This window comes from Hyperolius riggenbachi, chromosome 4 (genome assembly GCF_040937935.1).
Source record: "Hyperolius riggenbachi isolate aHypRig1 chromosome 4, aHypRig1.pri, whole genome shotgun sequence".
Taxonomy (NCBI): domain Eukaryota; kingdom Metazoa; phylum Chordata; class Amphibia; order Anura; family Hyperoliidae; genus Hyperolius; species Hyperolius riggenbachi.
Window position 1 is genome coordinate 242,777,741 of NC_090649.1, and position 16,864 is coordinate 242,794,604.

The 16,864-nt window shown below is 43.6% G+C and overlaps 1 protein-coding gene across 10 annotated transcripts in view; it reads left to right on the plus strand.

Moving 5' to 3' along the window:
- Positions 1–16,864, plus strand: part of MEI4 (meiotic double-stranded break formation protein 4) — a 622,672-nt gene that overhangs the window by 129,570 nt on the left and 476,238 nt on the right. For all 10 annotated transcript variants that reach the window (XR_011031448.1, XR_011031447.1, XR_011031449.1 and 7 more), the window contains exon 4: positions 15,839–15,967. Coding sequence is in view for 7 of the 10 variants with exons in the window: in XM_068281515.1 (XP_068137616.1) it covers positions 15,839–15,967 (129 nt within the window). In the remaining 3 variants the exon portion in view is untranslated. The remainder of the gene's footprint in view (positions 1–15,838; positions 15,968–16,864) is intronic.

A 16,864-nucleotide genomic window follows, 5' to 3' on the forward strand; every position in this document is an offset into this window, starting at 1 on the left:
TACGCTGTGTTCCTTTTTTTCTTTCTGTGTCTGAAAGAGTTAAATATCAGGTATGTAAGTGGCTGACTCAGTCCTGACTCAGACAGGAAGTGACTACAGTGTGACCCTCACTGATAAGAAATTCCAACTATAAAACACTTTCCTAGCAGAAAATGGCTTCTGGGGATAAGAAAGAGATAAAAAGGGGAATCTCTTATCAGTGAGGGTCACACTAGAAGTATTTAGCTAGCAGTTTAGGCTTCTTTTTGAGGGTGCACAAATCCATACTTCATATGACCCTGCAACAGAGTGTGCTGACAGGGTTAAGTGCATAGGCCCGCCACTCAGTGACATACTCCATGCTGGACAGGAAGTATGTCACTGGGTGCATCATGCTCCATTATTTACACTTGACTGCGTCTCCATAGACTTGCATTACTGCATAATCCCTATGCACGGATCATATGGTAACACACTGTTGACTCTGCGATGGCATTGCGCCAGTTTGAATGCTGCCATTACATCGCATTAAGTAGGAAAGTCAACATAGACTTTCATTGACTTTTGCGGCCTCTTGCACTAAAAAAATGTTTACCGCAACGCCGTACTTTAAAAAGGCCTTGAAAGAGAATTTGAAATGTTACTGGAATTTTTTCTCGAGTTTTTGAATTTTCAGTGCCCCTGGACCTTAAAGTGGATTAGGTCATCCTGGCACCTGATCCGCACCATGCTGCACCATACTTGGATGCCGCCATAAACCATAATGTTAATACAGTTGTGGCAGTGCAGGATATCCCTGTAATTTGGGTGTCTGCAATACCCAGACCCCAAATTACACGTCTCCCCCGAGTTTCCACAACTCGGAGGAGGAATAGTTTTAACGTGACCCCTGAGTTTCAGGGGTCATAGGATGAGCATCTTTCAGCTCACCCTGTGCCCAACTGAAGGACTGGGTCATATGTATGCTTTTAAAGACCCTTTTTACACATTCGCCTGACTTGGGATTGCTATTTGGACACCCATCTTTACAGGGAGAGAGCATAAAAGTCCAGTCATTTCCATTGAGTCAGGGTTATGTCCATTGTGCCCAGTGGCTGTCATTATTTGGCTCTCAGGCCTTGCAAGGGGGTCTAGTGACTGTGAATCCTTGAGCAGAAGGTAACAAATTGTCTTGGATAATTTTGTTTCGCTTTGACAGTGACAAGTAATTGAGACTGCCTTAGATTTAGATTAGAATCCGATTTCCATCTTTGATTGATTATTCCATCTTGCCTGTTAAAAACACAAGGATAAAATTCCGGGTCCCAGGATGGCTGGGGTGATCCAGAATAGTATGCTTGTGTTGTCAAGCGTTTTCTTAGCTGCCTCTCTGGGAATTGCCCTCAATATGGTTGATAAGGCATATCCAGAGAAAGTGTTTGTCAGAACTGGACCATGGAGTAATGGAAGGTGGCCTGTCCTGGTGTATCCCATTTTCCTTGTCCTCCAAATTCCCCTAATCTCTGTGGGATGTGTTGGAAAAACAAGTCTGATCAATGCAGATCCCACCTCACAATTTTACAGAACTTAATGAATCATTTGCTGATGTGCTAGATACCACAGAGCTTCCAAGGTTTTGTGAAGTGCATGCCTTTATGGGCTTTTTTTGAAGTACGAGGGGCATTTACACAATGTTAGGCACAATGCTTGGGCTGACCAGTGTATATGTTACGGCCAGAACCCGAAGTTTGGCCAGAACTAGAAGTGGCCGGCCACTTCGGGTTCTGGCCGGCCAATGCGCGAACTGGCCGCTGCGCTGCGGCCAATGTGAGAAATGAAACAATTCCTGTAAGGTTTAATGTGATGTTGTGGCCGCAGCGCAGCGGGGGGCAAAAAATGTATCACACATCTTTACTTTATTCAATGGCATTAAGCCGCCCGGCTTTTTCCTCTGCCTCTCTCTCCTCCCCCCCCCCCCCCCCGCCTCTCTCTCTCCTTCTCTTTATGGGCACAGCCGGGCAGGGACACGCGTGTCCCTCCGGAGTCGTTCGTCGCGGCAGGGGAATCCTGCCGTTCTTGCAGAGCGGGTGCTGGCAGAAGCAATGTCTGCAGCCTCCCCCGCTCTGCTCTCCTGCCGCGAGGAACGACTCTCCTGGACACGCGTGTCCCCGCCCGGCTGTGCCCATAAGAGAAGGGGGGAGAGAGAGGCGGGGGGGGGGGGGGGAGGAGAGAGAGGCAGAGGAAAAAGCCGGGCGGCTTAATGCCATTGAATAAAGTAAAGATGTGTGATACATTTTTTGCCCCCCGCTGCGCTGCGGCCACAACATCACATTAAACCTTACAGGAATTGTTTCATTTCTCACATTGGCCGCAGCGCAGCGGCCAGTTCGCGCATTGGCCGGCCAGAACCCGAAGTGGCCGGCCACTTCTAGTTCTGGCCAAACTTCGGGTTCTGGCCGTAACATATACGCAAAGTGGTGGACAGAATGCATGTTTAATTGGTCAAATATGCTCAGAAACTTCACAGCAGCTTGCTCCCTCTGCCCTATGACTTAGAAGTCGGAAGAACAATAAATGCTTACCTACATTTTTTTTTCAGCATGACTGCACTACTGTAGATAATATGTCCTTGATGTGACAATGCAGACTTCACAGCAGAAAGTAGGCATTGAGCAATTTATAAAATCCTGGGAAACTAGAAAATTCTTGCAATACTGAGTCTTTTTTTTTTTTTTTTTTTGCATGGCTACAAGGAAATCCAGCTGGACAAAGAATATTTTAGTATGAATAGCTCAATTCAAGATGTTATATAACTTTTTTAACATAATACTTTAATGTGCAGAAAGAATTACTCGCATAGGTGTATTTCCTCTCAACAATGTCAAAGCAAGCACAATTTTGTTAGACATATCCACTTATAAAGGATTAAGAAACTCTGAACAGGTATAGCTGAGCTAGCCTAGGTATGTGAGATGGTTAGTCCCTATCAGATTCGTTCAGAGCTCCATTCCTTCACTTTTATACATACTGTTCACCCAAATTAAAGGCTGTTGTGTTTGCCAGTATTAAAAGTAACACCCAACATCATTATAAACCAACCAAAACATACAACCATAATAACTGTGGCTGCCAACAAAAAACGATCCAGAGGTCTCAAGTAATAAGACATATCACATATTAAGATATGTAACCATGGTATGTGGAGTCTTTGTAGTCTGTCCAGACCGCCCAAGTTGTACAGTATTTTTGTCATATTTATCCTTGCTCTCTAACATGTGTTCCTCTATATTTTGTACTACATTTATTCTCTTGAACCCTCACCATCGGGACATTGCTTGACTCTTACTTAAGTGGGATCAGGCTCTTGGCTGCATTTAGCATATGTGGCAAGACATCTTCCCAGTATTGCTATTTTTTTTTTTCTAATGAAGGACGACACTCCACGGAGGGTCCTCTATTTTCTGGACTGACACAGTTCTACATATCCGTATGATATCCCTCCCATTCATTTTAAGGCAAGACCAGAGATGATGTATGAGAGTGTCCTTACCCACCACAACCTCTCTAGTATCTATTGTCTCTAGTCTTATACACCATGGCTAGCCTATCTGGTGTCCAATACCACCTTGTCAAGATTTTTAAGTTACTCTCCTGAATCCTAGTTCTAATAGATGAGGTGTGTGCATACTGAAGACTGATATTGTTCTGGGATTCATTCAACATGTCCCCTATTGCTCTCTCCCACGTTCTTTAGTATAACAATGGTCCCTGAATGTCCTGTTTTGGACTTCTTGATGAACAAAGCAACCCAATCTGATACCTTTTCCCGATCATCAAAAGGGGAGTTTACCAATTAGTTTCAGTCTCCAGGTATCTAAGTCTAAGGGCCCGTTTCCATTAGTAAGTGATGCGAATGCGGCTACCTAGCCGCATCGCATCACTTCCGCCGCCGGCTGCATCACTTCCGCATCTCCCGATGTGGAAGTGAATTGAGGAGATGGGACACGGCTGCGGGCGGATGCGGCCGTGTGAAAATCTGCAGCATGCTGCAGATTCTCGGATCGCTCCGCACCGCACAGTCTGCACGCAGTGGAAACTCTTCCACTTGCATGCATGTGTTTCAGCACACCCGCGGTGCGATGCGGCTATGTAGCCGCATTGCACCGCTCCCAGTGGAAAAGGAAACGGGCCCTAACAAGGAAATGTTTAGGTACTGGAATGGGTATCATGTTGAGAAAAAAAAAGAGGACTCTGGGCAACACATTTATTTTCAGAATGCTTACTCTCCCAAACCAAGTAAACTGATCCTTATCCCAGCTCTTTGAAGTCTGACCCCAGAATATCCATTAGTGATTGGATATTATCACCATACAGTAGAACAAGGTCAGCTGGGAGGTAAATCCCTAGGTAACATAGTGACTAGGGTCTTGGTGAGGGAAGGGATAGTTCTGGGAAATTTGAAAATATTAATTTTAAAATTCGCTAATTAGTCATATTCCCACATCTCTCTTAATAGATTTGGTAAGGTAATATATGGTTTGCAGAGGTAGAATTGGACTTCATTTGCAAATAAAGACAGTTTGTATTCTCTACCACCAACCTGAATTCCCCTCACATCTCCATTCTCTCTGCTACAAAGCAGTGGTTCCAGTGTGAGAACAAAAAGAGGCGACAGCGGGCAAACCTGCCTGTTTCCATTTTTTTATTGAAAACCATTCAGACAGTACCCCATTTACCCTTACCTTACCCTAGTGAACAGAATATGAGGCCATAGCCCACTTAAAGTGAACCTCCAGACTAAAAATATGAGCACTGAAAAGCCTTGGCATTTCTTTAACAGTTTCACAGCATCAGAACTTTGTTTTCCTTACCCAAGCCTCATTTTTACCTGCACAGAAGCTAAGCTCCACCCCATCAAAGAAATCTGCCCAGGCATTTTCCCCTGATGCTGTCCAAAACATGATAGGATTTCTGATGTTGTTGTTCTCCTTCTGCTGTTTTGGCGCAATTATTATTTTTTTAATTTTAAATTTGAGATTTGAAGCCTAGCGCGCGCAGCTGGGAGGGGTGATAAGGACAAAGGGCAGTTGGAACTGTGTCTCATGCTCCCTGTCACCTCCTTTCAACCAAGAAGATGGCTGCCCCCATGAAATCACAAACATTTGCCTGTTCTTTTAAAACAGGGTGGGTAAGAAATTATATTGCCTAATTATTTTAATTAACATAACTAATGTAACTTAATGACAGTATGTTTGTTTAGTCTAAAGTTCCCCTTTAACCATAGTTGACTGAAATGCATGTGTTTCTGAACTACTTCAATTAAAATCCAGCTCACTTTGTCAAAAGCCTTCTTAACATCTGTGAAGAGAATCATTAAGGGTTAGCTTTATTTTTTTAGTGCCTTACTAGCATTATCCCGTGCCTCACTCTCACAAAACCCATCTAGCCCATGTGTACTAAAGTTTGGACATAATCTTTTATTCGGTTGGCTAGAGCCTTGGAGAACAATTAGATTGTCAAGGTTCATGAGGGAGATCGGCCTGTAACTGTGGCACTAAGTAGATTCTTCTCCTCTTTAGGCAGGACAGCAATGTGCACCTCTAAGCTCTGTTTAGGGAAAACCTCTCCAGTCACCAATTTGTTTAGAAAGAATGTCAAGGACTTAAGCAAGATATGGGAGAATGTTTTATAGTATTTTTATTGAGCCCATCCAGGCCTGTGTATTTCCCCCCAGAGTCATATCATTAAGAACACCCCGCCGTATTTCATCCGACATTACAGGGACTTTGAGAGTCTTGCTATAATCATCTGGCAAAGATGGCTTGTTAATCTCAGGCATATAGATGCTACTCCGCATCACATCTTTGCTATTGGCCAAAGTGCTTAGTTCCAAGGGCCTAAATCATATAAGGAAGCATAGTAATGTCAGAAGATTGCTGCAATTTTCTGTGAATGGGACTCTAGCAGTCCTTTCTCATTCTTAATTTGATGCACAAAGTGTTTTCCCTTTTTTTTGCCATAGTCCTAGCTAAATGCCTGCCACTCGTGTTACTGTACTCGTTTGAATTTGCCAGCCAAAGCCTTCATTGTCTCATTACTCTGGCCTACATAAAATCTAATCTTTGTCTATCAGCTATTATGGCTCTTTCACCTTCCCTGGAACCCATGTGTTTATGAATTGCTTCTAATTTGGATATGGAGTCAAGCAAAGATTAGTTCCTTATCCTTCCTATTCTTTCTCGCTCCCATTGCCAACAGTTCTCCCCTATCCACCACCCTATGGCTTTCCCACACAATACCATGAGACATTCCCTCACAGTTGTTTTCCAAAAATAAGGTTTTAAGCATTAGAGTAAGAGACTTAACCTCAAAATCCTCATCTAATAGGGAATAATTCAAACACCAGTGCCACTGCCCCCTAGCATACCCTTTTAATGTCCTGTCCATCCGTACTGCAGCGTGGACTGATATGGTTCAGTTCTCAGTTTAAGTCGCCTTAACATTGCCCAAATGGTACTGATCAATATACACTCATCAATTCTAGTGTACAAGTTATGTACATGCAAATATTTTGAATTGTCCTTGTCTAAGGGGTATAACTCTTTTCAGCAGTCTGAGGTGAGAAGCCTTAAAGAAGAACTTCAGCCTAAACAAACATACTGTCATTAAGTTACATTAGTTATGTTAATTAAAATAGATAGGTAATATCTCTTACCCACCCTGTTTTAAAAGAACATGCAAATGTTTGATTTCATGAAGGCAGACATCTTTTTGATTGAAAGGAGGTGACAGAGAGCATGAAACACAGTTCCACCTGTCACCCCTTCCAGTTGCTAGGCAACATGAATAACAACATAGGAAATCCCATCATGCTTTGCACAGCATCAGGGGAAAAAGGCCTGGGCAGTTTTCTTTGATGGGTGGAGCTTAGCTAAAAAATATAGCTAAAATGATGCTTTAGTAAGAAAAACAAGGTTCTGATGCTGTGAAACTGTTAAAGAAACACCAAGCCTTTTCAGTTCTGCTGAGTAGATTTTTAGTCCGGAGGTTCACTTTAAGGATCTGGTTGTACCTGGCGACAGAAGACACCGGCATTGATGAGTTCCCAGAAGAGGAGTTCATCTTCGGATTACTGATTAAATCATGGTTCCTCTCTAATATCAGGCATCCCTCTTGAAAAGCCTGAAGTTTATCAGCTACCTTTTTAAAGAATTGGCCTTGTTTATTATTAGGTACATACACATTAATAAATGCATATTTCAAACCTCTGCATTCCCCTTATGTATTTGCTCAGTGCATCTACCAGAGTGTCTAAAACCTTCAGAGGACAAGCCTTACTCAGTGTAATCGCCACACCCCAAGCCCTCCTTATTGGTAAGGACTCTAGAAACCAGTGATCGAAGTAACTTAGAGGTAAATATGAGATAGGACGTCTCCTGCAGTAAGAGAACCCGTGTTTGATGTTCCATTTCTAGCCACAGTTTTCTCTGTTAGACGAGCCTAGGCCACTTGCATTGTATGTCAATACTCAAAGTGAACCTATAGTTAGTGTTTCTCAGCAAACCATTGTAGATATAGATCTCATCAGCAGCCAAACCAAATATATAACTAAACCGTGTCATAATTACCCTCAATGAGCACAAAGCCCTTAATATCCCACAGACTTGGGAAGCACTAGCGGGAGTTGTGTACCACCTAGGAATCACGATACCCCACCCACAGCCAAGGTCCCCAACTACCTTACAGCTCCTATCCCATACCTTCTAAAACGTAATCTGCATCGAGATAACTCACAACATAATATTATGGCATAACCATCTCAACATTGGCTCCTCTCTCTTCATTTTCATTTACCAGCTGGTCAAGACCCCAGCATGGATAGAACCTATGTTTAGAGCGTGAGCCTGAGATGCAAGAGAAAGGCGACCCAGATTTCAGGTGGCACCTATAAGAAGTATTTTTGGTGCTGCACAGACCTCCCCAGGATATGTCTGAGACACAATTATGCAGAGCCACCAGCAAAGGGGCGGAGCATGAGCAGAATGTAAAACAAAGAGTTCTCTACGTCAAATCTGGATATATAACTTTCCTTGGAGCACCCTGTAGACCTCTTAGCCTAACACTGCTTAGCGTGGAGCTGTGTTATTTTTTCATTTCTGTGAGCTGTTGCCCTGCCCTCTGCCCCTCTGTGGCAGGGGAGGCATTTGTGGGGGCCTCTCCTGTCCAGGAAATCCATGTTGGGCAATTCTAATTTTTCCAGGAATTCCTGCAGGTTATCTCTTGTACACAGAGTGGTATATTTCCCACCTACTCTAGCTGTGAGAGCAAAAGGATGGCCCTGCCTGTAGGTGCCCCCTGCATTCCTGAACACCTCTAACAGCAGGCGCCTGCACGACTTTGCATCAGTGTTTGTCTAGATAAGTCTGGGTAAAAGGAAAGTTTTTCCCCATCAAAGTCCCGGAACTTTCTGCCTTCTAATTTAAGAAAAACTCCTATACATCCCCAAATGGCAAACTATGCTGCAGGGCTTCACTGGGTCAGAATATTTCTGTAAAAGAGCCCGGTGAGCTCTCTCTATGTATAAAGAGCTCTGTGCAGGTGGTTGCAAGAAGATATTGAATTTGTCTAGTAAGGTCCGCTTCACATCCTCCGACCCAGTGGCCTCTGGTAATGCTCTGATACGGATATTTTGTTACTGTGGCCAGTTTTCATAGTTATCCAGCTGTATGCAGAGTATTTCCAGCTTTCTGTCTTAGCTGAGCACCCTGGTCTGAACAGAGAATAGTGTAGAATCAGTTGTCTCCTCCCTTCCCTCTAGGCCCATGACTCTGTGCCCAATCCCTGTGATATCCTTATGGAGCTTATCCAGCCCCTCCTAAAAGACTCCTCTAGTCTGGTGGCAAGTGAATCTTAAGTCCTTTATAGTTGTTCGCCCATAGATCTACACCCTCAGATCACCATCCATATCCCTTTGTTTGGTTTATTAGAAGTTGGATGCTGCCTAGCCGTGCCGGGACCTTGGGGTGAACCACCTACCCCAGAGCCAGCATCCATCAATTCCTCTTCTGAATCTGAGTGGAACTCCTTCCTACCTCCCCTTTGGCTCTGGGACCAGGTACGCGTATGTCTGGGCTGAGAGAGTTTAGGATCAGTGTCCCCTAGTGATGTGCATTTGGATGGCATCTTGGATTTTACCGATCCAAGGTCCTGCCAGCTGCCTCTGAAAAAGTGGCTAATCTCTGGCATGTTTGTGCCCGACTTGTCGGCTACTTTTTTCCCATTGCCTTCTTTGTTGTCATGACCAGTCAGCGGTACCGTGGAGAGCGGCAAGTGATGCTTCTGGTGGCTTAATTGGAGGCCTAAAGCGGGAGTGAGAGAGAGCATGTCTTCACTCATAGCTGGCCACGACCCCCAGATGCAATGCATCTAAATTGCTGTAATTAACAGTATTACTCTTATAAATATTCCTTGTTTCATTTTTTGGTCTAGTTGGGCATTAACTACAATTGATAGATTATTATTATTTAATGCATAATTACCAAAAAGTAGCTAGTAACTATTCATCCATTAAAATTTTCATTAACAAACAACTGATACCTTCAGTAGATGCTCCGTTTAAAACCACTGTTCTGTTTGCTTATTTGCATATTGTCAATTTAAAGGGTAATTACTCTCAGGTCATCAAATGCAAGGTTTCTAACCACTATAATGCACTGGTAACGTACAGGCACTCTTCAGATTAGCAAAGCTGAGCCAGCTGCTTTCAGTACTGTACAATTATTTTCTAATTAGTTTTATATTAATTGAGCTATCTGTAGACTAACATTAAAATACAAATTAAGATATTACGTTTTAATGTGTTAAATTAATCCAATGCATTTAATAGACGTGCAAGTACTAATCAGTTATGTTGGAGTGCTTATCCTGTCAGCTAGTTAGTGGCAGTGTTTTGTTTTGAATAGTGCTATACATTTACAAGAGTACAAAAAAAAATCAATAGGAAAACAATTTGTATTTTAGTGTGACAAATGCAATAATGACAGTGGTAATTATCTAAGAATATATTGCATCTTCACTGGGCCTGCTATGAGGAGCATCTTAGGGGTGGTTTACACTGAATCAGTTGCAGTGAGCTTTAGCACACAACTGAATTGACACGTTTCCCTTATAGCCAGCTTAGGGTATGTTCACACTATGGCCCATATGCAATTAACTTTTTCTCCTAGACTTAGGAGATAACTTTTCATTTTCTATTCAGAAAAACTTTTCAGCACTTTGCAACTGAAAAAGTACCAAAAAGTTGGTGAAAAAAGTACTATCAAAGCAATTTTAAGCATTTTCTTGCTTGATAGTGATTTAAAAGGCATTTTATTGACAAGTTTGAAAATATCACTCAGGAGAAAAAGTTAATTGCATATGGGCCTATGTGCATTATATCACGGTTTAACATCAATTTGAACCACATAGCACTGCACTCCAATGATACCACAATTGCCACATTTATATTGTCTTGTTGGGTCCGCGTTGTTTAGGGTTATAGCATAACAACGTGCACTAAGCTCTGCGCTTCTGTGTACACATACAGATGTCCAATAAAGAGGCCCGAAGATACTATATGGTACCAATAGTTGATCATTAGATTGGGTACAACTACACATGATCCTATTGACAGGTCCCATTCTGTTATGCTGATTAGCTTGTGTTTTTAATAGGTTTTATAATTTTTACGTTCTTTGTGATGTGCAAATTTAACAAATGTGTATTTTGCCAGTAGATACCTTGTGGTCCCTATGTTTAGTGTATAGTCTAGTATTACACGAGACAGGCAGGAAGAGATACCGACCACAGGCATTTCTGGAGCACCCGGAGGAGATGAGAAACACATGGCTTCCAGCTGCACCCATACTCTGCAGTATATACTGAGGCCAGGGGAGCACAGCATGGTGACATGCTCTGCTGCTAATCGCTCTGCATCTCTGCAGCCTGGCACTTGCAGAAATTACCCAGGCACAGCACCCTGCTGGAACTGGCTGGGATGACCACTGCTGTCTATTGCACTGAGCATGGTTGGCATGTGGCTCACATTGTAGAAGTTCCATTTGATGCCATCCCTCTTCTGATCTAAAGATGTGTGTGTATATGCACGAAATGGCAGGCATGGCCTTATATTAACCACACGAAGGCCTGGCATATGCCACATGCATCTAGCCACAGAATTTAATGACTTGAAATTGTAAGCACAGCAGCCTACTCATTCCACAAATATCCCTTTTTCCTAATAGCTTGCTTAACATTTTGGTTCCGCTTATCCTCCACAACAGAGACCAGGAGACTGCGCCTCCAATCTAAGGGGCAGGAAGCAAAATCAGTTTAAAAGTCAACAGCCACTTCCATCCCTCAGTACTTTCCTGACCCTTGGGATAGGAGGAAGGATCTTCCTGTGGGGCAGGGACTTTTTTCTGGCGTCAAATGATTTTTTTTGGGATGCCTACTGTCATGTCCCCATATTTGCAGAACATCAGAAGTTCCTCAGAGCCGCAAACTGGATACTGTCAAAGGTAATTCACTTTGTTATTACTTGGAAAATAGAAGAGGACTCGCCATACCAGGGAAGGTCTAGTCCTGATCGTGGAGGACTTCATGGATTGATGGTAAGAGTAATCGCAGCGAGCGGGAATCGATCCGGTGGCATAATCGAGCCGCGGAGACGTCCCGTGTATTCCCGGCATAAGAATGGCAGCAGTTTACAATTTCCCATTAAAAATGAATGGCTGACATTTCATTGGCTGTTTTATGCTACAGCCACTTTCCCTGAATTATCAACCTTGGTTACCAAGTGAGCAACTGTGCCAAGTTTGGCTTTATTACTGTGAGAATGGCAGCCTTTTACATTTTTCCATTGCCATGAGTGGGTGAAATCGGATTGAACGTTTGCGGTTTTGCCCAGGTGTGCAGGGCTGATGTGAGACCCCAGAACATATCTGTAGTAAGGGATCTGTATACCAAGTTTTGTTGAAATCGGTCAATATATTTTCGAGAGATGGCGGCGCACACACACACCCGAGATATAGATATAATACTGTATACATCCACTGGCGTCCTCCTTGGTCTGCGTGGAACCCAGCAGTGTGCAGTGTCTGTTGGATTGTCTGCCTTGAGACATTGCCACCAGCAGAGCTTGGATTCACCAGGATGGCCTTGGTGGTGATCCTTGTATTCTTTTACACCTCTCTCACTATCCTCTTGGCCAACACAGGTGTCCTTTTTGGCTTCCAACCACGTCCGCTCAGATTTTCCACAGTGTGGAACATCTTGTATTTTTTTTATAATACTTTGCACTGTAGCCACTGGAATGTGAAAACCTTTAGAAATAGCCTTGTAGCCCTTTCCAGACTTGTAAGCAGCCACAATGCGCAGCTGCAGGTACTCACTGAGCTCCTTAGCCATGACTGTCCACAAACCAACTGCAGAGAGCTGCTGGTTTTTTTTTTTTTCACCGGTTGAGTTGATTAAAACAGCTGTTCCCAATTAATCCGGGTAATTAGGATGCTTTAGAACAGCTTGGACTATTTGGATTGGTATAGAACTTTGAATTTTCCCACAGACTGTGACAGTTCGTGAAGGGAATGAATGATTTTGGACTGGACACTTTTCGCTCTAATGTAAATTAAAGCTGAGAAATGTTTTTTTCCACAATAATGCCTCATGTACATCACCTTATTATCTGTTGGGAGACACCTGTATCATTTCCCGTCAAAAAATTACTTGCTGGTTGAATAAAAGTAACTAAGTCAAAATTTGCCAGGTGTATTAATAATTATGGACAGCACTGTACTTGCCTAAGAAAAGTTAATCTTAGATCCTCCTGAGGCTTCCCATGTCCTCAATACCACTACAGCTGATTAGGACCCTCTTGAAGATAGCAACTGTACTCCTCTATATGCTCACTGTGCAGTTTCTGCTTGCATAAGCTCAGTGCGGCCTAGCTCGCTCATGAAGAGGAGCACAGCAGCAATCACAAATCTGACAAGCTTCTGTCAGATTTATTTCGGGGGTCTGAGCACAGCAACAATGGGGGCCAGGAGGACACGGGAAGCCTCTGCTGGATCCAAAGGCTTCCCTCTTCTTGAGTAAGTCTCTGTTTTTTTTTTTTACGTTAAAAGCTCGCCTCAGGTACACTTCTAGAATCCTAAGAATTCCCTGTGCATAGTGCTAAATCAACCAGCATGCTTGCATGGGGAGAAAAAGACAGGCACCAAAAATAAGCTATGAAAAATAATTAACAATGGAAATATGCTATGATGAGATTGTCTGTTGTTTGAAGGTGAAGATATTGTCACTTTTTTTCTTTTTCTTTCTTTTTAAGAAGGCATATCTACAGGGGCGTAGAAATAGCCATAGCAGGTGGCACTACAGCGAAAAACTGTAACATTTAAAATATGTGAAAACATATATAAATAAGAAGTACATTTTTTCCAGAGTAAAATGAGCCATAAATTACTTTTCTTCTATAATGCTGTCACTTACAGTAGGCAGTAGAAATCTGACAGAAGTGACAGGTTTTGGACTAGTCCATCTCTTAATAGGGGATTCTCAGCAAGGCTTTTATTCTTTATAAAGATATTCCCTAAAAAGGATTTAAACAATGATGCCGGCCAGCCTCCCTGCTCCCTACACAGTTTTTTGGCAGTTGGACAGAGCAACTGCCATTCACTAAGTGCTTTTAAAAATAAATATATTCCTGAAAATCCCCTATAAAGAGATGGACTAGTCCAAAACCTGTCACTTCTGTCAGATTTCTACTACCTACTGTACGTGACAGTAACATAGGAGAAAGTAATTTATGGCTCATTTTACTCTGGAAAAAAATGTACTTTTTATTTGTATATGTTTGCACATATTTTAAATTTTACAGTTTTTCGCTGTAGTGCCCCTTTAATATATTCTCCATTAACTTTCTTGTGTTTCTCCACCTTCTTAGTTTGTGGCAGTGCCCATGAACTATGTGCAGTGTTGATTGTATGAGAGTGTAAATTGCCCAATTAACTCATATCCATAGGGTAGGGGCAGGTGGCATTGCTCAATCAGAATCAGAATTCTTTCATCATCGACGATGAGACCTAGAATGGTAGTATCATCTGCAAACTTAATGACCTAGACTGTGCCTGCAGATGAGGTGCAGCTGTTTGTGTACAGGGAAAAGAGCATCGGTGACAGTACGTACCCTTGCGGAGCACCAGTGTTGGTGGTTCTTACACTGGAGGGGCGGCCGCCAAGTCTAACTAGCTGTGTCCTGTTTGTGAGAAAGTCTTTGATCCAGGCACAGAGGGTGGGGTCCACACCGAGTCGTTTCAGATTGTCATGCAGAATGTGCGGACAGATGGTATTGAGTGCGGAACTGAAGTCCAGAAGGAGGATCCTGGCATATGACTTGGGTTTGTCCAGGTGTTCAGTGATGTGTGCAAGAATGATGTTAATGGCGTCGCCCACGGACCAGTTGGCCCTATATGCAAATTGGAGAGGCTCTAGTAGGGTGTTAGTGTGGTTCTTCAGATAGGATAGAACCAATCTTTCGAAGGTCTTAATGATGATTGGAGTTAAAGCAACAGGTCTGAATTTGTTTAGATCCGTGACTCCTGGCTTCTTGGGGACTGGAATGATGTCAGCTTTTTTGAAACAGGAGGGAACTTTGCCCAGCTCCAGCGATCTGTTAAAAATGGAGGTGAGGACTGAGGCTAGCTGACCTGCACAGGTTTTCATACAGGATGGGGATATGCCATCCGGGCCAGAAGCCTTCCTTGTCTTTAGCTTCCGGAGGTGCTTTAGTACGTCGGCCTCCTCGACTGTAGCCAGTGCAAGGGGGGGCAGACCAGAGTGCGGAGGAGAGGAGGGGAGTGGATGTCTGGCAGAGGATGTGGGCGCCAGATCCTCAGGGGGATGGGTTCAGCCTTGAACCTGCAATAGAATGGATTTAGTTCCTCTGCTAGTGTGGTGTTTGGAAGTGCGTGCTGAAAAGGGAGCCTGAAGTTTGTGGCAGCCCTTAGACCTTTCCAGACCTCAGGAGCGTTGTTGGACTGAAGGTTAGTTTTCAGCTTGTTGGAGTAGTCCCTCTTTGTCACCTTCAGCTCCCGTTTTAAGGTGTTCCTGGCCTCCCTGAACTCCTCTGGTGTACCTGATTTGTGGGCTTCCTCTTTTGACTTGCGTAACTTACGTAGTCTGCCGTTGCACCAGGGCTTATTGTTTGGGAAGATCTTAATGGTCGCCGCTGGAATGCATGTCTCCTCGCAGAATCTAATGTAGGAGGTGACATTTTCTGACCATTCCTCCAGACAGGGAGATTCCAGGGCTGACCAATCAGTGCAGTCGAAGCAGGCCTGAAGTGCACCTTTGCTTCCTCCGTCAGTTTCAAGATGCCTTCTGTAGGTGGGGATCAGGTGGATTATGCAGTGATCATAGCTGCCTAGAGCAGGTCGGCTAGTAGCCCTGTACGCTTTCTTGAGGACTGTGTAACAGTGGTCCAGGGTGTTCTGGTTCCTTGTTGGGCAGGTGATGTGTTGTTTGTATCGAGGTAGCTCTTGGCGAAGGTTTGCCCTGTTGAATTCTCCTAGGATGATGAAGAGGGAGTCAGGGAGGGATGTCTCAAGTGCCTCCATCTGAGGGCCCCATTAAGTTTTGCTATGGGGCCCCATAATCTAGCTATGCCACTGAATGTCTACATTTTCTTTTGAATTGTTGGTATTTAGTGTTGTATGCAAATTATGTATCATTCGTTTTATATTCTGCAGGCAGTTTTGATGAAGAAAGTTATTAATGTTGTGTGTTTACATGTATTTATTACTTTTCAGCCTTTTATTATCCACTGACAATGTTTCTGTTTTAGTTTCAGGTACAGGAAGCTAGAGCAGATTGTCTGTATCAGCTTGGGAAATGCCCTGTGGTCTGTGGAGTTTTAATACATTTACTTTCTTTTGAAATCAAGAATTTTATTGATGAGCTTCTTCAACTACAGGTTTGTTGTGTATTTTTGGTTTAATTTAAATTGATTCTGAAACAGATTGCTGCACCAAAAATGTGTGTTAGGGCTGCATGATATTCTGGTTTACCACCCTTCCAGTGTTTTTTGTATCCAGAGGCTTATCTTAATTGGAGCTGAGTCCTGGTACCCCTCCTCCTACTCTAATTTAGGTCCCGTTTCCACTGCTGCTATCCGATGCGATCATTGCATCGTATCACATTGGATCCAAGCTGAAACTAATGCAAATAAATGGAGCAGTCTCCATTGACTTTGCATTTCAGTTCCTGATGCTATGTGACCCCGGGAAAGGAATCAGATGCATGCTGTAGATTCTCGGAGCATGCATCCAATTCCCCACAGCACAGATTCCCCTCTTGCGCTGTCACTAGACTGGTCTATGGCTGCCTATTGCTCTCCAACTTTTTGTTTGAATGTTCATAGGCCATGAGAGGTTTTGAGGCCATTTCTAGTCCACAATTCACTGCAGGGGACCAGGAACATCATATACAGTGGAGGGCAACAAACCGCTTCAGACCACTTACAGAATACAACCTGAGGCTTAAAGGACAACTGCAGTGAGAGGGATATGGAGGCTGCCATATTTGTTTCCTTTTAAGCAATACAATTTGCCTGGCAACCCTGCTGATCCTCTGTGTCTAATACCTTTAAGGCCCGTACACACGCCGGACTGGAGGCAACGACTGGTCCGTCGTCACCTCCCGCTGGGTGGGCGTTCAGCCGACAGTGCGTACACACGCCGGACTGTCGTTGGAACGCCCACCCAGCGGGAGGTGACTACGGACCCGTCGTTGCCTCCAGTCCGGCGTGTTTACGGGCCCTAAGTCATAGCCCCTGAACAAACATTCAGCAGATCAGGGGTTTCTGGGATTG